The following is a 24,382-nucleotide window of genomic DNA, read 5'->3' on the forward strand; positions in this document are numbered from 1 at the left end:
CCAGCTCTGCAGCAAAAGGCAGACTGCCCCTGGTACAAACTCACCCCTTGCAAGATGGCAAGGCTGCTTAGCCAAAAGGGAAAGGAGCAACCCACGGAGTCACTAAGCTGATGCCATGAGTGTCCTCACATGTTTGGGGCAGCTGTCAGTCTGGAGGTGCCATGTCCTGCAGCATCCATCACCCCAAACAGTCACAGTGAATGCTGGGATGCTTTCCTTGGGGAACAGGATCAAGTCCAAGGGACCCGAGCTGTGAGAAAACAGGTGGTGTAACACATGGTGGATCTGATTCTGCATTACATCAAGTGAGTTTGATTTATGTTCAGATCTCTCAGATCTTTGATTCTGAATCTCATTTTTTGTCCTTAAAGAGGAAAATAACTACAAGTAGAGACTCTCCTGGTTTCAGCTGGGACAGAGTTAATTTTCTCCTTGGTAGCTGGTGCAGTGCTGTGTTTTGGCTCTGATGTGAGAACAATGTTGATGGCACTCTGATGGTTTTAGTTGTTGCTGGGTGATGCTTATACTAAGTCAAGAACTTTTCAGTTCCTTGGGCCCTGCCAGTGAGAGGGCTAGAGGGGTAGGGGAAACGGAGGCAACACGGCCAGGACAGGTGACCCAAGCTAGCCAAAGAGGAATTCCATACCATATGACGTCATGCTGAGTATATAAACTGGGGGAAGATGAAAGAAGGGGGGGACATCTGGCATTATGGTGTTTGTCTTCCCCAAGTAAGCGTGATGTGTGATGGAGCCCTGCTTCCCTGGCGATGGCCAAACACCTGCCTGCCCATGGGAAGTGGGGAATGAATTCCTTGCTTTGCTTTGCTTGTGCATGCAGCTTTTGCTTTATCTATTAAATTGTTCTTATCTCAACCCTGGAGCTTTTACATTCCTTTCCGATCCTTCTCCCCATCCCTCTGGGTGAGGGGGAGTGAGCAAGCGGCTGTGTGGGGCTTGGTTGCTGGCCAGCGTTAAACCACGACAGCAGGAAAATCATTGCTGAGGATTGATTGAGGATGAGCTGATACCTTTAAAGTAGACTTGAAAGCTAAATTAACGTGGAATGAGAATAGAAGGGTTTGTTTGTTCTTCTTTCAAAAGAACGATTTTTGAGCAACAGCAAAATCAGCTGGGAGAACTCAAAGCTAATGTGGAAGAGGCTTGCCATTCTGTAGGGAAAACATTGTAAAATTACTTTATACCCCAAAGAAGCAGGAAAAACAAGGGGGAAAGAGTGCAATACCTAACTGGAGTGTGATTTCCTCATATCAGAAGGATATTAGGAATAATAAGCAGATTATGAAAAATGGAGAGGACTAACCATTAAAGAAGGCTTTGATTGATGCTCACGATATGCGTAAGTGAAGTGAGAACAGATAAATCCATCAAGTTGTGGGTCCAGATCCCAAAGCTCAGTCGTAAGTTTTGTTGTAAGTCATGAGCCGTGTTACAGCAGCATCATGTGGCACTGAGGCCAGGTGATTTACACTGGAGAAAATATCGATTAGTGGAAGAATTGTAGGACAGAACTCAAGAAAACAGGCAGACAGTAACAGGAGTGTTGGAAGGCAGTTATTGGCCTGGAGGGAAATTACTGATGGACTCTGACCTTGGATCTGGTCTCGGAATTTTTATTAATAGCCAAAATATTAAAAGAAAAGATGTGGGTACTGTCACAAAAGATGAGGATCAGGATATTACAGGATACTTGCATGGCTTCAAGGATCAACACAGCAGAAAGGGGATGACATCCTTGTGCCCTGCAAAAAGATGGGGAGGAAGCTGATGCTGTCGTCAGGCAGGACACGTCCCAGAGGGAGAGCTCTGAACATCCAAAGGCAGTAACACACAGGGACAAATGGAAACGAACAGACTGGGAACAAATCTAAGCTAGGGATTGGAGTAGTAGTCCCTTCGCATCCCACACTTTATGCGCTCAAGCTTTTGGGCTGACTTCAGGGAACTCTTCTCATAAATCAGATGAGGACATCACTAGCTATTGATTACATAAGCTGCTCCGACTGGGCTTTCGGTGAAGTCAGAGGCCCTAGAAAATGAGTGGCTCTTCCCTAGGGAATCTCCTTCCCATACCTAATAACTTATCACAAGTATATCAGGTCTGTGAGAGCAAGGAGCAAAGCTTTCGAGCTCCTGAAGTAGAAAGTCCACCTTCAGGGAGTTTGTGGTTGACTGCGAACAGGTCTGAAATCCTTGGCCAAGCTGCCCCATAAGCAAGTTTTGGGATTTTTTGCTTGAGCAAGGACTCCGAGGCTGTGTCCAGCCTGCGTTACTCTCCCGGAGAGCACAAACACACCAGAAGGTATCCCAAAGAAAAGGCGTCTAAGAGGGAAGATCCTCAATTCTTTAGAAGCCAACCAGAAAATACATGTCCTGTGAGTCCTATGAAGGTGGCAGATGGGTGAGAGCGATGGGACTTTCTCGGAAGGACGTAACCCACCCTTGGGACGGCGCCTGCCTGCGGTTCCCGCTGGGAGCTGGGCACGGTGGGTGGTTTGGGCAGGCCCAGGCATGGTAATGTTTGAGATTTCAGCTTCAACTGGTCTTCAATTCCCGGTTTACTTTCCCGTCACAGCACTGAGAAGCAAACCCACCCTGCCGCTGACGCCGCTGGCACCCCCAGCCCCCCTTACCCGGGCACCCTCCCACGGCTCCAGGGTGCTCCTGGGGTGCTGACCCCCCACCCCCCCGCCCCAAGGTCACTCTCCTGGGGCTCTCAGCGATCTCCTGCCGTACCGGGGTGCCGAGGGGACCTCAGGACCACCTCAGGTCTCTGGGTCTGAGGGCTGCCTGGGGTTACCCAAGGTCTAGGGGCAGGACGCCAGAGCTTCCCCGGGATCACGGGGCTCCCCAGGACAGGGGGCGCCCCCCAGGGTCCGAGCACCCCGCAGACCGCTGCCTGCCCCCGAGCACCGCGACTCCGCGGCTCCCCCCGGCGCGGCGGTTCCGGGGGGCGGCGGTTCCGGGGGGCGGGCCGGGGCGGGGCGGCCGGCGGAAGGGGGCGGTGGCGGCGGGGATGGCGCTGCGGGCCGGGCGGCGGGCGGCGATGCCGGCCATGGTGCGGGGGGCCGGCCCGCCGCTGCGGCTACTGCTGCTGCTGCTGCTGCTGCTCCTGCTGCAGCTCCTGGCGCTCCCCGCCGGCCGCGGCAACCGCACCGGCCCCGGTGAGTCCCGGCCGGCGGCGGGGGAACGGGGACGGGGCGGGGTTAGGGGTCCCGGGGCGCAGAGGCGCCGGTGGGAGACCCACGGGGTTACGTTGAAGTGAGCGGGCACTTGCCCGCCCGCTAGCCCCGGTAGCCGGTCCCGCGGGTCCCGGGGCTGGCTGTGAGGTGGCCCCGTGATTTCCCGAGGGACCGGGGGCTCTGCGAGCCGCCCACCGTGGGGCACGCGTGGGGCGGGCAGCGTCGGGCTCCGGCCGTACTGGGGCTGCGCCGGTCCCGCCCGGCGGTCGGGTCACGGTGCTGCCGGGGCACGAAGGGTGAGAGCGGAGGCTCTGGTGGGGCGGTGGGCTCCCCGGGGGCCGTGCCTCCCCCTCCGGAGGGCCGGCCGACGGTGGGGGCTTTGGGGAGGGATGGCTGGTTGCCTGCTGCACCGCATCGTGGAGGTGGGCTTGTGCCGGCAGTGGCTATCAGCCAGTGATGGTGGGTGGCACTTACCCGCAGTCGGCAGAGCAGGGAGGCTGCTCCGGGAGCCGCCGGGTGAAGCGGCCTTTTGCCCCCAGCCCACCCTCGGCTGGCATCCTGCTAGCTGGGCAGCCAGCCCCGCAGGGGCCCCCTGCACCGCAGGGGTGCGGGGTGCTGTGTCTCGGCGCTGTGCCATCGGTGGGGGAATGCCTCAGGAGGGTTAGGTCTGGGCGCTGGCCAAGGTCAGCTCCTCCCCAGAGGAGCAAGGGGTCTTCTTTCTTCAGCAGCTACAGGTGTGGTTTTGACCGGGGTGAAAGGAACAGGGTTTCTGTTACACGATAAACAGCCAGACATCCTGCCACATAGTCATGTCCTTTCCTGAGTCGGACTGATCGCCATCTCAGTAGCTTTAGACAGCATCTGCTTTGAAAGGAGGGCCTCATGCTTCTGGTGGGAAGCCCTGAAACCAGCAGTCCAGGTATCATTTTCTAAAACTGCCGTGAGATCATCTGTGGACAAACAAACGCAAGCTGTCACAGGCGGCTCTTTATTCTGAAATTGAAATAACACATCTCCTCTCTGCACAGAATCGTTGAGGTTGGAAAAGACCTGTAAGATCGTCGAGTCCAACATAACGCTGCCAAGTCCACCAAACCCCTTCCTGGAGTAACTTAGGGCAGAGTGCATCCCTAGAGAGACATTTGCACACTCTGTGATTCTACCACATCTTATTTCTTGTCTGAAAAACACTTGGGGTTTTGCATCATATGTTTGAAATCTGCTTATGTGAAATCTGTATAGGAGAGGATGGAAACAACACCCATTTGACAACTCCCTTGCTCAGTTTAAAGGCTTGTTTTACATCATGGGACAGTCGAGTGGGACTTTCCAGGTGTTGCCATGCTGGCACAGAGCATACTGAATAGATGGGGACAGACACATACAGAGCACAGCAAATACTAGAGTACGCGCCCTCGATGCAAATGGGCTGCCGGAGCGCACGCCCTGCCTGCAGTGACCTGTCTTTCTGGCTTTTCTCTGCTGATACTCAGTTTATGTGCCTGTGGTATTTCCTTGTTAGCCCAGGCGGAGGGTGCCCTGGGAGATGGTTTACCCACCCTCTGGTGCAGCTCTCGGGTGCCCAGCACAGCAAAGCCAGCGAGCGGGTGCTTGGCCAGTTGTCGCCGAGAGAAGCTGCGTGTGAGCGGACTTTGTCCACGTTGGCATTTTGTTGGTACAGCCACGGCTGCTGCAAACCTGATCTCAGGTAATGCGTAGGCAGGACGGGTCTGCCGGCCTGCCCTTGACCTGTTACTGCGCTTGAGCTCTCTCTGTATAATTGACCAGTCCTTAATAAATAGCATTGCTGATGGCTGGAGGTTTTAATTTTGCAGCCTGCCTGCCCTCTTCTCCCCCAAAACCACACAAATCACACTTTAGCTTTGTGAGAACGTGCTGGATGGGTGGTGACCGTGGCTGTTGGCCTTGCAGAGCCTGACAGCCGGTAGGGCTGGAGCAGCTTGCGTTGAGGTGAGAGGGCTTATCCCCATGCAGGCTGTCAGGTGAGACCTGTTGCACTGAGCAGGACCAGGGCTCTCCCAGCTCTAATCACACACTGTGTCCCTGTCTGCCCTCATCCTATGCCCAAACATCTCCATGGATTTCCAGAAACGAATGTGCCGTGTGCATGGAGAGTGCAGCTGGGGCTATAGACACCACCGGTTAAGACTGCTCCTTTCTGTAGCTCCCATGCGTGAGATGTAACTGGGCTTGTAGGGCATCACAGCCAACTCTTGTCTGTAATAGCCCATGCACTGCACTGGTGGGGCAGCCGGGGAGCATTTGCTTGAAAAGCCCCTTTTGTGGTCTCTGCTCCTTGCTGGCCTAGAGAGCAGTGGAACCCCAGCGTGGGGACTGCAGCGGAACGGCTCTGGCCACGGGCTGTGGACTTCTGGCTGTCCTGCTCAAGGCTCACCCTTCCCCGTGACCTTGCTTGGCCCCGTGCATTAAAAAGTGCTGCTCCCTTGGCTGGACCCCATGGGTGCACAGCCGGGGCAGTCCCTGCGGCGAGGTGGCGTGGCCACACTCTTCCTCCACAAGCAAATCCTCCATTTGGCTTGCGTGACTGGTATTTCTTGCTTTCCTGTTTCCTCCTTTCCCTCTTGGGTTTGCAGTGTGCCTGGAGGCTTTGATTTGGTAATTTGCCAACGAACTAAACCCATGATTACCGCTCCTGTCTCTTTGCAGCGCCGTGGGTACAGGCCAGCGTGCATCCTGCTTTGGGGCATGAATCGTAGTTCCTGCTTGGATTAGATGCCTCTTGACATGAAGTACATCCCAAGGCTCTGGTCCTGCCTGAGAACTGTTTTTCTCCTTTTTTGGCATCTTTCTTAAACTCAGTTGGGACCTCTGTGTATCCAGCATGACCCTGTGCAGTGTCAGAGGACGGCAAGTTAAACCATGCTTGCTGCTTTATTCTCTGATAGAAATGAGGAGTCTGCGTCTGAAAGGTGCCATGGTTTTGCCCCACTCCAGGGAATTCCAGAGTAGAAAAGGAGCATCTGAGAAGACTCAGCAGAGATATGGAGACATCTTCTTCTGCCCCCTTACTGAGTGTTATGAACCTTGTATTTGGGTGGGCAATATGGCCTTGGTTCTGCTGTCTCTGTGCAGTTTTGTCCTCTTCTCAACCCTGGTGTGATGTTTCTTTTCTGTCCCCGAGTTGCAGTCTGGCTGGTTTCTTGCTGACAATAACACCAATGTAAAATTTTGCAGGTGAAATTATCAGCAGGCTGGGGGTGGTCTGTAGGCATAGATGGGCAGAGGGGTGGATGGAGGACCTAGTCCCGATAGCACTTTGACTGAATGGCTGTTGCATTCTTGCATGACCTTTCAGCCTACCCTAGAGCTGTTCTCACTATCCCAGCAGCTTTCTTCCAGGCAGGAAAATCTTTAGACTTTGGAAGGTACATCTGAAAGCAGGGTTAGGTTTGCAGCACATGAATTTTCATCATGTTGGGCATCACAGGAAGGCAGCATGTTGCGCAGTACGTGTGTCCTGAACTGGGTAAGATGGGTAACATCAGTCTGTGCACTCAGCAGGGACAAACAAGGGCACAGCTCTTCCCTGTTGGCACCATAAACTGTTGCTGGAACCTGGAGCACCCCTGTGTTACCTGCACCCCTGTGTTACCTGCTCTGCACTGTTTGCCCCAGTGTTTGCTGATGCCTACTCCATCACGTCTTCTTGTGCCATCAACTTCTCCTCCTCCTCTCCTCAGCATCTCCTGTGATCTGTCATCTTCAGAGCACATCTCGCAGAGTGTAGTTAAGGCATCTTATAGTGCTCTCTGGCTCCAGGTGATAGTTTTGTAGCAGGGCTGTGGGCAGTTCTAGCTAGAGGAGCAATATGGATCACCTAGGGGGACTGGGATGAGCAACCAGGGACACAAAGGGCTCCTCTCCAGCAACCTTAAAACTCCTGTGTGCTTCTGTGGGCGGGTGTAGTGCCCTGCAGCCTGCCCCAGCAACTGCTGTGCTCTCTCCCTTTCAGACTCCCTGTATGTCTCTGAGTACTTCTCTCAGAGCGCACAGAAGCTGTCCTTCTACAGCTGGTATGGCAACGCCAAGCTTTTCCACTTCCATGTGCCAGAAGACACTGTGCTGCTTCGCTGGCTCCTGCAGGCCTCCCGGGGGAAAGGACCTGAGTGCACCAGCATGGAGATCACAGTGTATGTATGTCCCTGTGCCAGTGCTTGTCCCATGTGGGCTGCCAGTCCTTCTCTTGTCCTTGTTGCTCATGGCTGTGATTGGTTAGTTGTAGGAGGCTGGGCGTCTGTTCCCCAGTTGCAGCAGCCACAGTTTCTTCATGTATTAACACTAAATCTGTGTTTAAACCTGTAGAGCGTTTTGTGTTGGTGTTACCAGTGGATCTGGGGCTGTCTGTCAGATGTGGTGTCTAAGGGATGCCTTAGAAACATGGAGAGAGCTTCACGGTGAGGCTGGTGTTACTGTTCGTGAGCAAAGTTGTTCCTGGACCTTCCTGTGCCTGGCAGGATCCTGCACATGGTACCAAAGGATGTGGCAGGACTACAAGGGGCTTGAGAAGTCCCAAACCAATTGGAGGTGGATGAATTCCCCAGTACAGAGGAACTAAAGAGACTGGGGACGCTGTGTAGGGGATGCGGCTGTGTGTGAAGCAGAGACAGGAGAGGAACGCTGAGTCCTGCAGACACAAGAGCATGAGGAGATTGCAAACTCAGTGCCAGTGAAAAATGCTGCTTAAGCGGTACTTGAGTTGTTGAAGGATTTGAGGTCAAAAACTTGCAAGACTTTGAGTTGTATCTTGGGAGAGTACCAAGTTTCCTGGGCAAGTGCCTATGGAGACACATGGGTGTCTGGCACCCACTCCACAGAGGTCTTGGGAGCGACTGAAGCTGCTTGGCTTGCGTTTCCCTGGTCTGTCCTGGGCACAGACTGGTGCTCCTAGTTGCTCCAGAGCAGCCTGGCATACATGATCTTCCTACTTCCTGCTTCCTAGAAGGGTTTCCAGTAGCTTGGGGATGTGAGGGACAAGGCAACAGCAAAATGATATCCAAAGAAATGCAGACCAGCCCAGCTAAGCTCAAATGGGTTAATAAAAACCTGTCCCGCCTGCTTGCTGGACCTGTTACGTGTTGTTGCAGCGCAGTCCAAAAGCGAGCAAATTAAATGCCAAATTGGCTGCCCAAATAAATATCTCGCGTGTTACTTAGCTGCCTGCTTTTCTGCTGCCTCAAACATTGGGCTGTGTATCTGGAAAGCAGAAGTGCTGGTGTACTGAAGTCAGTCACATGCACCTTACTGGGTAAACATCTTTTTAGTCTGTCAGCCTGCCCTTCTTAAAAGAGGAAATAGGGAAGATGCAGATCTTAGCTAGAAAATTAAAGCTTTTTGTTGGTGATTTAGCCTATATGGGGTATTTGTTCATGGTTATAAAAAAAAGGAGTAGTCCTGCGGCTGGGGCTTAACCTTACTGAGCATGGAAATTTGCTTTCAGGCTTGATGGAACCATGTAAATCCTTATCTTAATAAGCAGGCAAGTTAAACCAATCTCTAAATAAATCCCGGATAAGCTAATAGCATCCAGTCCTTGCCAGATGAAATTGATGGCTCCTGTGGTCCACTTGAAAATGTGGGGGTTTTCCAGGCTGCTCCCCCTCCGATCCCAGGCCAGCCTGGGTGTCCGCTGATGAGTTTGTATCCCAGTTTATCTTGCCAGTGTCTTTGCATCCCTGATTTATTTGCATTCTGTTTTCTCTCGCAGGCACTTTCGCTATGGAGCCCCTCCTGTAATTAATCCACTGGGCACTCGTTTTCCTGCAAATGCAACCGTCCGTCCTTCCTATAACATAAGTATCACTCTGAGCAGTGCTGTGCAAAATGCCACCTTTGTGAACATCACCACCCCTGCTGCTGGAGACTGGTTCATCGCTGCCCATCTCCCTGAAGCTGCTGGCAGGATTGAAGTGAAGGTGAGGGTCCTGCTGAGGGTCTCAGCCACTGTACTCTGCCCAGCGTGTCTCGCCACAGCTGACCCGTCTGCTCTCCCCTCCTGCAGGGTTTCTCCACTCCATGCCCCTATATGTTCCAGGCAGATATGTTTGTGCTCAGACTCACTGATATGCCTGTCCTGGAGCCTGGCATTGCCATGTCACAAACGGTCGTCTCACCTGCTAAGCCACTGCATGTCAAGTGAGTGAGAGCAGCGGATGGAAAGGCTCAGGGCCGTGGTGGGGTGGGATTTCCCACCGGTGCTGCTTAGGGGAAGCCAGTGTTGTTCCCTGGGGCTGGAGCTGGGGGGTCCCCAACCCTGTTGGCCAGGCTTCCTGCAGCAGTGGCAGGAGTTCCATGGGGAGCACATGAGCACCCTTCTCCAACTCCTCCCGGGCGGTCTTAGAGGTTCAGTTGTGGGAATTTTAGTTCTTTGAGATGTTTTCTTTGGGAAGGATTTTCACAACACCAACCAGGACAATCTAGTTCTTGCCACAAAGTCCTGGGGACTGTGGTGGGGCATGGCTGGCTTGTGTTGACAGTACAAGCTCTGCAAACTGCTGGTCCCTTCTCCCGCAGGGTCTTTGTTCCCAAGCATGCCGCAGGGATGCGGTTTGAGCTGCGAAGCTGCATGGCAAGCAAGCAGAAAGCGTGCGCCTTGCGGGTAGTGCTGGGCTCCATCACTCTGCCTCAGTCCTTCCAAAGGATCATCACCTGCACGGGGAACGTCAACTGCAGCCTGACCCTGGATTCGCCCCCCTGGGAGAAGTGGCTGCAGATCATGGTGGAGAGTCTCGGCGCTCCCAATGCCAGTGTGTTGGTGGAGATGCTGGCTTCTTTCACAGGTGGGCTTCAGCTTTCTCTAGTCCTGTGGGCAGGACAAGAGAGAACTCCATGTCTACTGTGTCCCTCTTGGCCCTTTGGGTGGCTGGCTGTAGCTGTCTGCGTTCCTCAGCATGCTGATTGCCTGGGTAAAATCCTCGGGGCTGAGACCCAGTTATTGCTTTGGGGTCAAAAGCGAAGGCTCTGATGTTCACCCAAGAGGGATACTTCCTGGAGCTGCCTGGTTTGGAAATGCCTGACAGTTTCAGGGTCTTTGAAGCAATGATATTTCCCTAAGGCTGTTTGGGAAGCAGTGGCTGGCTTAAAATCTGGTGGGGAAAATGGTTTTGGGGAGAACAGTTTTGGGTATATGCGCCAGACAGTAATGATATGTTGACTGTCGATTGGCAATAAGCAGGCTACAGACAGGAAACCATTCCACAGAGGTTTACCTGGGGTAAGGTCTTGGGTTGTAGTGAAGGGATGTCACCATTTCAAGTGACACCTTGTGACTCAGGAGGTCACAAGTTCCTTGTGGCTGTGATAGGCACCTTTGCATCCTCTTACTATGTGACCATAATCCCTGTCTGACCCTTGGAAGCTCACCAGCTAGGTACATTTTCAAAGATTTGTGTTTTTTCTGCTGGGGTTCTGCCATCCCCTCCTCAGAGCAGAGCCTCATCCCCTGCGCTGGAGGGCCTGGCAGGCTTAGAGGGGAGCCCTAAGGCTCTCTGGGAGTGATGGACAGGTTCCAGCAGTGGGACCCAAGTGTCACATGCAGCTCCATCTGCCACGATGTGATGGCTTGTGCCTGTAGCTACACTGGGTTAGCTTCTTTCTCCTGCTCACCCTTGTCTGCTCGCATCTGGGGAACTGGTAGAGACTTCTGTGCAGCCTGTTGTTACGGAACAGCCAAGTGCTGTGCTCTGCCACTGGCTAGTGATGCTCCCTGGGTACATTGGTGTGTTATGATGCTCTGTGTTATCTCTTCTTCTGTTCCCACTCCCCCACAGCTCCAGGGTGCTTCCACCCACTGTACCGGTGTCTGGCTTCCATCAGTGTCCCAACTTGTGGATGCTGTTGCTGGAGTTCCCCTTGCACAGATGTGCCTTTCGGGGGCTGTAGCCATACTGCAGTGCATGAACCAGCTGAAATACGCCCAGTTTGTGCTATCACTTGAAGGTCTGGAGCTGCTGGGGCCCTGCCTGGATGAGGTGCTAGTTCTGGCTGTTCTTATTCATCTCCTTTTTTTACTTTATAGCTTGCAGACCAGGAAGTACCAGTTCATTCCTTAACTTCAGCAGCCTAAACCAGAGCCAAACTGGTCCCAGACCAGGTAGTGCAGGAGCGGCAGGGAGCTCCACTCTGTCTACCAGAGAGGCTTCACGCAATGCGTCCGACAAGAGGAGCTTCTGCCTGCAGAACCAGCCCGTCGTCCGTGAGGACCTGGACGTGGTGTCCGTGCGCTACAGACTCTTGAATGGTCCCAGTGTGCCCGTGAACTCCCTGTCCCCGACCCTCCTCCTCCTCAACCTGAACACTGGCGTGGATAGCGGCGGTTCCCTCGTCGTCAGTCTCCTGCTTAACAAGGTGCGGAGGCTGATTGATGGGATTGTCTCCCCTTTGCGGGGCTTTGTGCCTGCTCTTGGGCTGGTTTATCAGCAAACTCCAGGGGTCGTTGGTGCCAGTGGGACTTTTTTTGTTGTCACAAAACACTGAGCCTGTTTTAGCTGCTTCCAACATGTCCTACCTGCCAGCTCTGATTCAAATGCCACAGGTTGCTGGCATGTGGGGGAAGTGATGCAGAGGAGACAAAATGGAAAGCAGCTGCAGTGCCATCTTCTGCACGGGAGCCTGGTGCCTTGCCACCAGGAGAGGAGACTGAGCAGGCAAACCCAGGGATGTCCCTGCCCAGGTCGCTGCTTCCCAGGCTCCTTCAGTGACACCCTAAAATCAGCCCCCTGAAATTCTCTGAAACTTCCTGAGGGCTGGAGCAGGGCTCAGCCCTGATGTCCTGCTGCCTCAGACTTCTGCCACGCTGTGCTCATGCTGAAGCGATGTGCAAGTGCCCCAGCTTTGGAGCAGTTCCCCCCGTGCAGTCCCCCAGGAGGCTTTCTTGCCTTTCAGCCAGCATGTGACACAGTGGCAGCACAGGGTGAGCTGAACACAGCTTTGCCCAGAAAGAGCTGCTGAACTGATGGGTGACCTTGATCTGCAGGATTTATTGTCACCTGCTGCTTCCATATACTGTGGGCAGCATGGGAGATGAATTGTGCAGGGGGGTGGCACTGGGGTGCTCTGACATGGGACACTGCTGTGTTTGCACAGACATCCGTGAGCCTGGCCGATGGCACCGTGGTAGCGTGTGTGAGTGCTGCTTCGCCGGTGCTGTCCCTCAATGCCACCCAGAACTGCAGCACAGGTATGAGAGCTCAGCTATGCTGTCTTGGGGCTTTGCTTTTAGATCTTGTGAGCCGTTTGTTGACTCAGGACTTTGTGGCATGAGCCGATTTTGGCACGGACCCTCCTGAGGTCTTCATGTTGGCACATGCCCAGGGTGCTGGTGCTAGTGTGGCACCAGGAGTTAGCCTCCACCAAAGGAGGGTCTGATTACCAGCTAGGGTCCTTCCGGCCTCATTGGCAGAAGGTTTGGGGATGGTCAAGGTATTGCCAGTGTGCAGAGAAGCCAAGATCTGCATTGGAGGACTAGCCAAGCAAACAGGCTATTCCAGGTGCCCTGTGCTGTCTATGTAGGTACTGAGAGCTGAGATGAAACAAAAAAAGAAGGGTCTCTGGAGCAAGGGTCCTCTCCATCCCCCTGTGGCCTCCTGAGGGTGGGAGCAAGGAGCCACAGGAGCATCCAATTCCTGTGCAATCAGTCAGAGCCTGGGATTGCTGTGGGCCCTTCTCCCCCAGTCTTGGCACATCACAGCACCCTCTTTTCTTTAAGCTTTTTTCCAGGGCTACCCTCTGAGCGTGAGCACGTCCTCTGCAGAAGCAATGCTGATTGTCCTGTACCCACAGACAGATGACTGGTTCCTCTCCCTGCAGCTCATCTGCCCAAAGGGCCAGGGGTGAGTCTGGCGTCATCCTGCCCTGGGGCCAGTTCAGGGCACTCTGCCTCTGCATCCTCCTGCCCTTTGCTAGTGTGAGCAAAACTGAACCCCTGTCCTCACCGCTGCGCTGTGGGCTCCTCTCACCTGGTAGCAGTTGAACTGTGGCTCCAGAGGGGGAAGGAGGTGGGTGGCACTGCTGACTTGCTCCCTTGTGAGTGCCCAAGCAGCTTGTCTGGTGCTGAGCTGGCTCATCTCATGCAGACTGCAGATGGCAGAGCTTGCCTGGATGAACTTCCCCTTCCCCAGGTAGATTTTGAGGTGACAAACTGGTAAATGAAAATGCTGCTCTTCCTCCTTCAAGGAAGTCTCTGAGATGCAGGCAGCTGTGCCCATACTCCTGCAGTTTGCCTTACTGCTGGTTCCTTGTGTAAGGCCCTGAGCATGCACTGTGAAACAGTGCTGGCAATGCTGGTCCTGAGGACCAGTCATGGGCACTGGGGTCTGCTGTGGGGGTCTGGGGAGAGCTGATACCTCCCTGCACATCGGTTTGGCAGCTCAAGTGGAGAGAGAGCCAACTCTGCTAGCTGTTGGGAGTGATGGAGCAGATCGCAAAGTAGCGGGGAGCTTGGTGCAGGAGCGTGGCCTGACCCCCTGGAGCAGAGTGCTGCCTGGGTGCAAGGCTGCCCCAAAGGAGCGGGGTGCCAGTGTGACCTGCTCTCCTTGCAGTGAATGCAATGCCGCAGAAGCCAAAGTAACGGTCTTCACGTATCTCACCCCTTGCTTCAATGACTGTGGGCCGTACGGGCAGTGCAGCCTCCTGAGAAGACACGGCTACCTCTATGCTGGCTGCAGCTGCAAGGCTGGTGAGTGCCTTTTCCTAGGAAGCTTTGCCAACCTCCCCAAGGGGAGGACACATTTTCCAGTGGTGGTGTTTGAGTAGAGGAGCTGGGGTCTGCTGTGGCTGCCAGGAGCAGCCTGGTATTGCAGTGCCTGCCCAAAGAGCCTGTGGCAGGCTCTTTGGAAGCATCCTGACTTCCCTGAGGGGTGCTGGGTTCTGGGAAGCACAGAGCACCCCAGAGGAAATGGGCAGTCGGGCTGAGGACAGCGTGGAGTTTCATTTCCATCTTGGAGTCCCCCAGGGTTTGGAGAGGTGCTTTTGAGCATCCCCAGAGAGACCAGGGAGCCAGTAGGGCTGCCTGAAAATGCTTGTGTTGGAACCTGTGCCCTTCAGGGAGGTTTGTCACAGGGTCCTGGTGCGGGGTGCGATGATGCTGGGCTGCAGTCCCTGCCTGTGCTTTACCATGGTGCTCTGCCTCCTGCCAAGAGCCAGCGGGCAGGCCAGACCTTAGACTCCGAGGTGCCCCTGGAGAAGGAGCATCTGTGTCAGCTGCTAATTATCTTAATGGTATGAGAAGACTGGGCGGCAGTCAGTGGTAGTAGGAAGTAGATCATAGGGAAGATGATAGCTCTGCTGTGCCTGGGTGGGGAGGTGTATCTGCTCTCAGCAGAAGGGCAAGGCAGAATGTGGTTCAGCATGGCTTTGGGCCTGAGCCAGGATGTCCTTGCTGTCTGCTGCAGCGCCGGTGAGGACTGAGATGGAGAACAGCATCCTAATTTCCCTGAAGGGTTCCAGGTTCTGGGAAGCACAGAGCAGCCCAAGGGAACTGGGGAATAAGGCTGAGGACAGCATTCTGCTGAATCACTTGGAGAAAAATGTCCCATCTGCATATTCGTGACCCAGAAATCAAGTGGAGAGAGCAGCCTGCCTGGGCTCTGCCTGGCAGGGAGCCCGCAGAAGGGGCAGAGCTGCTGTCTTGGTTTCTGGTGGCATTGTAATGGGATGGATGCTACTTTTAACTCTGCTTCTTGACCACGGTGTGCCTGTATATACCCAGGCTGCCCTGTGACTGAACTCCTTTCCCCAGAAAGGCATCCTGATCTTGAATTAAAATAATTAAAAAAAAAAAAAAAGAAAAAAAGGCAGGGTTTTATTCATAAGAGACTGTCTCAGCTCAGTCCTTGGTATCCAGTGAGCAGACAGAATTGTGCCCAGTGTCATGCACTGTCCTCTAGGAGATTGTCACTTTGCTGTCCTGTGCAGAGCTACGTGTCACTGTGGGCTGAGGCAGTAGGTTTGCTCACCTTGGAAAAGAGGAGTTGGAAGGGGATAGAATCTGCTGCCCATGGGGGTTACAAGGACCCTGGAGCCAGGCTCTTCTGGGGGAGCACAGGGAAAGGGCGAGAGGCCACAGACATAGGCTGCAGCAAGGAAACTTCAGCTAAATCAAAGATGACAATTTCCCCCATCAGTTGTTCACATCTGCACAGTACCCAGGTCTCCATCCTTGGAGATCTTCAAAATGCAGTTGGGCAAGGCCTAGAGCAACCTGGCCTGGCTTTGCAGTCTGCCCCACTGTGGCAGGTGGGACAGGAGCCCAATGTTTTCCTCAGTGCTGTGAATCATTCTCCGCCCTGATTCCTGGGATCTGAAGGGAGCTTGCACCCAGATTATACCATCATGTGAAGCATCCGACCTTCGAATGCTTGATGTACCACCAGCAAGTAGCATGTGCGTTGAGTTACTGTGGGGAAGAAAAGTACCAGTCTGGATAGACCCATGTGGAATGTAGGATGGCCTCTGCTACTGGGAGCAACCTGGGGGATGTCCTTGGAGCAGATATGGGGCTCTGCTGGGGTTCCCTGGGACTTTGCACAGCAGAGCATGCAATGAGTAATGAGACCATCCTGAGAATAGGAGTGCAAGTGGCTGATGGAGCAAGAGAGAGGAGAGTCAGGGATAGCCTGGGGGTGTGATTGCTTCTTCTGAAGCATCCCAGGCTCCTGCTGGGTGCTGCTGCTGGGTGCTGCGGGAGGACTATGTAGGGCATTTGAGATCCACACAAGCCTCTCTGCTCTGCAGGCTGGGGGGGGTGGAGCTGCACAGATGATACCAAGGCCCAGTCTGTTGGTGTGCAGAACCTGGCCACCCTCCTGCTCACCCTGAGCAACCTCATGTTCCTGCCGGCAATAGCAGTTGCTGTTTATCGCTACTACCTGGTGGAGGCCTCCGTCTACACCTACACCATGTTCTTCTCCACGGTAAGTATTGCCTTCTGTTGGGTCCCCTGCTAGCTCCCTTGAGCACCAGGAATGCTGCATCAGACTGAGGTCCTTGGTGTGGCAGTCCATCCTGGAGCTCCACAGCTTCTGAATTACTGGAGAAGCACCTCCATGGACATGCCCTGCCCCTTCAGAACTTGGCAGCAGTGTTATTTTTACTAGGTCCTTCCACCTACGCCGTGGGTGCTCATATTTGGGGGTAGGACCCCAGGGAGCAGAGGTGGGGCAGGAGTATGGCACACTTGAAGGGTGCTGTCCTAGGAGCTCTTGGCTGCTGCTGGGAGGATGCAGGTTGATGGCTGCTCTCATCTGCTTTCTGTAATGCCACAGTGGTTTGGTCTCCTGGAGGCACTGCTGGGGGGGTCCTGGCTGCCACGGGCTGAGCTTTCTCCTGCCCAGAAAGCTGTGGTGCTGCTGGATTCATGCCAGCCTTTGCTTTTGTCCTTGGTTCTAGTTCTACCACGCGTGTGACCAGCCAGGCATCGCGGTGATGTGCATCATGGACTATGACACACTACAATACTGTGACTTTTTGGGCTCTGTGGTGTCCATCTGGGTAACGATCCTGTGCATGTCCCGGGTAAAGAAGATCCTGAAATACGTGAGTGTCAGGTACCCCTGCGCAGCAAAGGCAGACCTGAGCCAGCCAAGCCACGGGTTGCCATGCTGAGCCCTCTCACGGCTGTTTCAATGACACAGCCCAGCCTGGTGACAAAGCCTGTTTGTCACCCTGATTTTTAAACCAGCGGGTTGTTTTGTCCCAGGAGTTTGTATCATGAACCTGTGTGCTTGTAGGACTGGGCCCGAAGGGACTGATATTTGTGGGAAAGGTTTGTGGGTCTGCTGGTTTCTTCTTTGGAAGATGCTACTCCCGAGTCCTGTGTGCACGCAGGGGTGGGTGGCCAGGAGGTGAAGCCCCCGCTGCCTCTGGCATGGCTGGCTGTGCTCTGGCAGCAGATGAGCTACTGACAGTAGTGGTGGTGTCTCATTCCCAGGTCCTTTTCATCTTGGGGACCCTGTTAATTGCCATGTCCCTGCAGCTGGACCGCAGAGGGGTGTGGAACATGATGGGTCCCTGCCTCTTTGCCCTCATCATCATGATTGCAGCATGGGTAAGTAAGGGCAGCCTGGCAGGTCCTTCTGCCCTTTGATCCCCTCCGGAGAACAATGGTGGCACAGCAGACCCCAGGCTCCAGCTCATTTACAGGCATGGCCTGATCTCCCTGAAACACCCAGGTGGAGGCAGGGGGCAGGGCAAGGGATTCACCTTCCATCCCTCTAGTAGCTGAGAAATCCCCAGGGTATGGGTCTGAGCACAGTCCAGCTGCTGCAGTTCCAATTCAGTGCACGCCCGTGTCTGCAGTGGTGTCCCAAAATGGTTGGCTGTTGCCTGTGCCTTGAGCAGAAGCTGTAGCATCTGTGCTGGGCTTTGGTGCCACGGCTGGCTAGGGGGTTTTGTACACAGGAGGTGGGCCCAAGAAGGGGGGAGGTTGAATTTCTTGGGGACAGCAGGCTTACCCTCTTGCCATGAGGTTGGCAGGTGCTCGTGGGTCAGGCAGCGTTGCCTGTTTCCCCCTGCCTAAGCTTCTGCTTGGCTGCCCAAGTTTCTGGTTGGCTCCTTAACCCTTCTGTGCTCCGACACCTCCAGGTATACCATGGAGTGAAGCGCAGGCACTGCTATCCCTCCTCGTGGAAGCGCTGGGTTTTCTACCTCCTCCCAGGGATCACCTTGGCTTTCATTGCCATCTCAGTATATGCATTCATGGAAACCAATGAGAACTATTACTACACCCACAGCATCTGGCACGTGCTGGTGGCTTGCAGCGTTGCTTTCCTGCTTCCTCCTCGGGACAAGCATAAGAAGCCCTGGGCCTGGTCACAGAAGCTCACTTGTCGCTATCAAATCTGCCAGAACGACCGTGAGGAGCTCTATGCTGTGACCTGAACTGCTCGGCTCCTGGTTGCAGAGGTGGAGGGCTGGGGAGGTTGCTCTTTGCCTGGGCTGCCCCTCTCTTGCAGGTCGGCAATCCTCTTACATGCTCATTTGCTGGCTGGGAGGGCGCAGTGTGGACCAGGTGTAAAGATGAAGATGGTGGGCTTGTCTTGTGAAGGCAGGTTTGAGGCCACCTCTGCGTTCCTGCTGGGACAGGGCAGGCTTTTCATGATTCTAGATCAAGGAATAGCTTGTCCCCCACCTCCCTATGGCGCTGGGGGAATAGCCAACCCTTCTTCCCCTCCTGCTGTGTCCATGAGGCTTGGGCTTAGCCCACGCTGATCTGGAGCCAGGGCTGTGGCTGCTGGGCTCTCCTCTGTACCCCCTGTCCCAGCAGAGGACTGTGGGACGGGGATTTCCCCAGCCATCCTGCAGTCAGCATTTGAACCCGAGAGAACGGGTTTCTTCTGATCTGGGGGGCAAATGCTGCTGCATGCCCTTGGTGCTGATGGGGAGGGAGGGAGCTGATCTCAGAGTGCCCTGGGCCCTCAGCCTCCGTCTCCACAGGGGTCTGGAGCCTCCCTCCCTGTGCAACAGGTGGTGCTGCTCTTACCTAGCCCTGATTCAGCGGCAGGGCCTGGGGAAAGAACAAGGCTGGGACTTGGGTCCTGGATTCAGGATCAGACTTAACAGGAATGTGAAAAAAATCCCGTATAGGGACATGCAAGAAGCATCAGCAGCATCTTGTCCAGAACTGTGAAACCCCTAGCAGTGCAGGGTTTAGTCTAAATTTAGCCCTCTTAGCTCATCTGGAAGGAGGCAGGCTGCTGCACTGTCGCCTTCCTCTCTCAATGTTCAGGTATTTACTGTCTTCCTCCCTTTTGTGGGTTTGGCATGCTCATAGCTCTGCCTGTGGCAGCATAGGTGGTCCAGGGTGGTGTCTGAGCTGCACACCCCCTGCTCCTCTGTCCTGCTGTGCCTCAGAGGCTGGATGCGCTGCGGAATCATGGCTGATCTGGGGCCACCAGCAGTGTCCCACCCCAGCCAGGAGCATTGCCACGGGCTCCCTAGATGGCTACAGTCTCCTTTGCAGCGTCTGTCTCACCTTTGCCTTACTATAGGGCATGCAGGTGTCAGAAAGCAAGGGCAGAAACGTGGCAACCAGGAAAGTTGTCTTTGCCCATCCTTATTCTACAAATAAGGGCTCAAATACATTGTTCCTTGCTGGTTTATTCCAGCTGTGGCTGGTCTGGTGCATGCTGCTGGGAGCCCCTCAGGTGGCTTTGGGGAGGAAAGACCTATTAATGAAGGATTTGCCTCCCTGGGGTTATTTCTTTGCTTTGGAGAGCGCCCAGCCTTCTGCTCGGCTCTGCACTTTATCCCCCTGCTTCCTTTCCTCTGGAAACTCCTGACTTCTTAAGCAGACACAGGATGAGCGAAGGGCACTCACCTGCACCCAGCGGTGTCACCACCACCCCCCGGCACCCACGTCCCCTGCGTTGCCTTTTGCTGCTGATATACACGACACAGCATGGCGGGAGCGGGGGATGTGGGGCCCTCAGGGCTTCCTCCAACTTTTAACACCTTTAGGCTCTTCCCTGCCCCCCCCCCCCCCCCGGCCCCATCTTGGTTTGCACAGCGGCGTTGCAGCCCCAGCACTGAGGCAGGTGACCTGCCACTCCTTCACAGCCTGTGCCAGGCCGCTGGGCTGGCCTGGGTGCTGCCGGTTACCGGAGAAAGCAATAATTCCTCATCGGGCCTTTTCCTTCAGGGGCTTCCGCGCTGCCAGGCAGGAGGAGCTTTGGGGCGAGAAATCCCGGTAACGTGATTGTTTTGTGTTTGATCGTTGAAATTCTGCTTTTACCCTGCTCCGCGACGGTTGGCCCCGGCGCAGGTTGCGTGCGGTGCCTGGGGGAGGAGGGCGCTTCGTTATTTTGGGTCAAATCAGAGCAAATTCCTCTGCCTGGGGAAAAAAAATAGCTGGGTTGGTTTTTTTTTGGCTGTTAATATCTGTGATTATTTTATACCGTAAATTTTAAAGCTTACAGTTTTATAATTTAATAAAGGTAATGGTCTTTGAGGGCAAACCCGTGGTGCTGCGCTGGAGGCCAAGGCCCCCTGCGGCCGCCGCCATCGCTCCCGCTGCCCGGCCGCGCCAGCCAATGAGAGGCGGCTCCGGGGCAGCTTCCGGCCGCGGTGGCCGCTGGGAGCGGAAGCGGGGGGGGTGGCAGCGGACGGGCGGGCGATGCCACTGCACCGGTACGCGCCGCGGCTGTGGCCGGCCCTGCGGCTGCGGGAGGGCATCTGTGCGCGGCTGCCGGCGCACTACCTGGCCCAGCTGCAGGACGACACGCCGCCCACGCCCGTACACTGGCGGCCGCTGGGCGTGCGGTACCGGCGGAACCCGCGCACCGGGGAGCGGGAGAGGGTGCAGGACGTGCCGGTGCCCGTGTACCTGCCGCGCGCTGCACACGAGGGGCTCTGGGGCGGCGAGGGTTGGATCCGCGGCTTCCGATATGCTCGTAATGACAAGGTGAGCGCTTCGGCCTTGCCGTACCCCAGGTCATGTTACCGGGCTGGCGGTGCGCAGCCGGGGGGCGAGGGTCAGGCGACCGGGGCCTGCTGCAGCGCTCTCCGCCTTCCCCCTGCGGCGTGAGGTCACGTCTGGGGCGGCCCAGGCAGCCCCTGGTGCAGCCTCAGCCGTGGTGGCGGACAGCAGCACCCCCCGGAGGGCAGCGCCCCGGGCCCTGACGGCCGGTCTCTGCCCAGCTCTCCACCAGGCTGCCCAAAACGTGGAAGCCACAGCTCTTCGAGCGGCAGTTCTACAGCGAGATCCTGGACACCACCCTGACCATCACCGTCACCATGCGGACACTAGACCTTATTGATGAGGCCTATGGCTTCGACTTCTACATCCTCAAGGTAAGGGCTGGCGGGACTCACTGTGCAGCAGCCTCGGCCAGGCCACGCTGCCCTCGCTCAGAGGCCTGCAGGCATCTGCCGTTGTTAATATATTAGCGCAGGTCTAAAGCTTCTGGCCTTAAATACCCCTTGACTGGAGCCTTTAGTTTTAAACATCAGAATCTTGATGAAATTAGCTCCAAAGCATTTTTCGCCTTTAATAACGTGTGTCCCGAAAGCCTCCACAGCACGCGGATAAGCTGCCAGCATTGTCTGTGTGCCAATAGATTGGTGTGATCTCTAGCAGCTGGGTTCTTGGTGGAGTTTAACGTTGGACTTTATCTCTCCAGACTCCAAAAGCTGATATGGGCTCGAAGCTCGGGATGGATTTGAAGCGAACAATGCTGCTGAGACTTGCACGGCGGGATCCAAAACTGCATCCTGATGATCCAGCCAGAAGAGAGGCGATCTATAATAAGTACCAGGTGGGTGCCTGACTTGCCATTCGTGCCTGGTGTCTGCAGTGATATTTGTTGATAATGCCCTAATCATCCTGTCACAGCGCAAACCAGTGTTAATGTCCTGTGTTTAGAGTTAAGGGTATGGGCAGAGAAGATAAACATTGTTTGTCAGGTTTTTCTTGTCTCTCTGTGGGCTGCTAATATCTGTACTGATTGCTTAGAAAGACAGAAGCCTCTATTTGTGTTGTGATCAAGGTCAGCGAGGGTCTGCAGTAAGCACTGGTAGCTGGCACTGCCAACGGCAGTGAGAATTCATACTGGTGCTGCAGCGAGGAGCCCAGACTGCCTGCATGCAGTTTAGTGTTGTGCAGCTGGCAATGGTGGCCAGCATAGAAACGCCACCAGCGTCTGCAGTCTGTGGAGCTGTGCTGAGGAACAGCCCCAGAAAAGAGAGGCACAGCAGCAGGCATGACTGGTCAGAGAAAGCAGGACCCTCACTAAGGGGAAAGAAGGGAAGTGGGCTTTGGTTGCCAGAAATGAGGGAACAATGTTGCAAGTTTTGTTTGTAGTAATGTTCCTATTGGGTTACGTGTTTATGTGGGTTGGGCGTAGAGAGGATCTGTATCTTAGTCACTTGGAAGGACTGGACCACCTGTTCCTTTTGCCACAGGAATTTGCAATCCCAGAAGAGGAAGCTGAATGGGTTGGCTTGAGTTTAGAAGAAGCAATAGAAAAACAGAGACTCCTAGAAAAAAAGGTGAGTTCCTGGGGTAGTGGTTAGCACTGAGATGTCTTAGCTGCATTAGGCTGTGTGTCCTGCTGATCTGAGCAGCCTGGGCATTCCTGAGCAATGGAAGTGGTGCTCCGAAGCTCCTGAGCAGCCACGTGAACCTGGTTGAATTTGGGTGCCCAAAACCTGGGGCTGGGTTAAAGCTCATTATAAACCAGATGCCCTGATCAGGGGAGAGATGTTTGGGAGAATGGCTCAGAACTTGTGCCCTGTTGCCTGAACTTGGTTGCTGTCTGCTGTACTTGTGCTTTGAGACACATGGATATGAGCTCAGGGCCCACCTGGTTCATGACCCTCTGGCGCTGCAGCTCGCTTGTTAGAGCCAATATGCAGAGGAGGGTGCACCAGAGAGCTGCTGGGGCAAAAGGACTTCCTGGGGTGGTGGGGTATTATGGTGACATTTTCCCCAGACCTGTTAGCTCCTGTTGTGGCTGCAGCAGGAGTGGAAAGGTCAGGAGCACTGACTGCACGAGGTGGTGCTGGGCCCTGAACCCCCTGGGGCTCCAGCACCTTCAAGGAGTTGGTTCATGCAATGTGCTTCAGTACAGAACTGTCAGAGGGCAATGTGAGGAGGGAGGGAAGGAAGCTTTTTTAGAAGGAAAGTGGTCCCTGGGAGCTACTGATGATTCTCATCTGCAGGCAGAACTGGGAAGGTTGATGAATGGCCCACACAGGTGCCTGTCATCTCTGAGACAAGGTCACAGAGCTGAGCAGAAGCTGTGTCTGGAGGAGTGGCATCGCAGGTTGCCTTGCTCAGCCACTGAAAAAAACCCAGTCACATATTTCTCTGGTTTCCACTGCTAGCACTCTCACACCACTGACTCCCTGGTCTCTCCATTAGACTTACCCCTTGCTGCTGCTCAGGTTCACTCCTTTTAAGTGGTTTATCCTCTCTTTGTTTTAGGACCCTGTCCCACTCTTTAAGGTATATGCTGAAGAGCTTGTCAACCAACTGAAAGAGCAGGCACTGCAGAAGCAGTAGGTGGAAGAGACCTTTGGCACAAAACCCCTGCCACAGATCAAGCTGTAGGGGTCAGTGAGTCTTCTGTCTGAACCATGTTGCGTGGAAGGGGCCATGTGAAGAGCGTACCCAGGGCATGTTGCAGTTACTGAAGTCTAACAACGGCCTGAATTCCATGAGAAATCCTTCCTGTGGACTGTGGAAAGAACTTCTGTCCTGTGGCCTCTGAAAGTGTTCTTGTAAGACTGACTTAGCATGGTTCTTCTGCCTTTCCAAGTAGTTGGCTGCTCTTGAGAGTTTGATCACAATATAAAATGAAATACACGTTTTGGGAACGTCAGTAAACTTTTCTCTGGTACTTATTACTCAGTAGTGTATTATAGCAGGTACTGTGAGACTCTGTGATCGTGTAACTTAGATCAGTCCCCAGCTTTCTGCAGCAGAGACAATTGTGCCCCCAAAGCGTGACCCCAAAGCCCCTGCCTCAAGTGGTGCCTGCCAGCAGGTGGGGCTGAGCTCCCTGGCTGCAGTCGCCGGCGGTACTGCTCACTCCAACCCCTTAGGTTCCAGCGCTGCTTCTGTTTGAAGTTGGTGACTTTTAGATCTTCTGTTTTGTAAAAATGTAGTTAAAGGGGGCATTCAAGCCTTTGCTCCTGTTGGGCAACAAGGGACTGAAAAACACTTACCGTAATTACATGCTGGTGAACAGCGCTGTGTATCGCTGGTGGTGTCTGTAAGCTTCATGGTCCTGCAGTGGGCTTCTGGCTGGAGAAAAAACAGCCTCTCCTCACTTCAGCTCTGAGGTGAGGGACAGGCACAGAGCTTGCACAATTGTCTTCATGTGAGCCATATCTCTGGGCTGTCACTTGCCCCTGGAAGTGACTTTGCCTTGACCACATCTTGGGATGAGGCATGGTTCCCCCTCTCCAGCACTGAAGGGCAGGGCAAGTGTACTGTCTCGGTTTCTGAGCCACAGGACCCATAATGAGAGAGAAACTGGGTGTGTAGAGCAGCATGTGGCTGATCCCCTCTGGACTGGAACAGGGTAGGATCATGGGAGTAGTTTCCTAACATCTGCCTTAAAGATCTGGGGGAGAGGTGCTGGAGAGGCGGTCACTGGGTAGGCAGAGAGCCTCTGCGGGGCTGTGCTGCATGCCTGGGGA

At 54.6% G+C, this 24,382-nt stretch overlaps 2 protein-coding genes across 2 annotated transcripts; both read left to right on the forward strand.

Annotated features, from left to right (window-relative positions):
* The first annotated feature begins 3,075 nt into the window (after positions 1-3,075).
* Positions 3,076-20,104, forward strand: PGAP6 (post-GPI attachment to proteins 6). Its single transcript, XM_055805681.1, has 13 exons — positions 3,076-3,184; positions 7,197-7,374; positions 8,949-9,156; positions 9,243-9,376; positions 9,755-10,020; positions 11,259-11,587; positions 12,326-12,419; positions 12,948-13,071; positions 13,780-13,916; positions 15,974-16,152; positions 16,628-16,774; positions 17,169-17,285; positions 17,822-20,104. The coding sequence occupies exons 1-13, from the start codon at positions 3,076-3,078 to the stop codon at positions 18,116-18,118; spliced, it is 2,319 nt and encodes a 772-aa protein (XP_055661656.1). The 3' UTR covers positions 18,119-20,104.
* A 202-nt stretch (positions 20,105-20,306) lies between these two features.
* MRPL28 (mitochondrial ribosomal protein L28) lies at positions 20,307-23,564 on the forward strand. Its single transcript, XM_005244176.4, has 5 exons — positions 20,307-20,639; positions 20,876-21,028; positions 21,358-21,492; positions 22,139-22,225; positions 23,163-23,564. Exons 1-5 carry the CDS (start codon positions 20,352-20,354, stop codon positions 23,238-23,240), a joined length of 741 nt encoding a protein of 246 aa, XP_005244233.3. The 5' UTR covers positions 20,307-20,351; the 3' UTR covers positions 23,241-23,564.
* Positions 23,565-24,382: the final 818 nt, after the last annotated feature.

This window comes from Falco peregrinus, chromosome 5, assembly GCF_023634155.1.
Source record: "Falco peregrinus isolate bFalPer1 chromosome 5, bFalPer1.pri, whole genome shotgun sequence".
Lineage (NCBI taxonomy): Eukaryota > Metazoa > Chordata > Aves > Falconiformes > Falconidae > Falco > Falco peregrinus.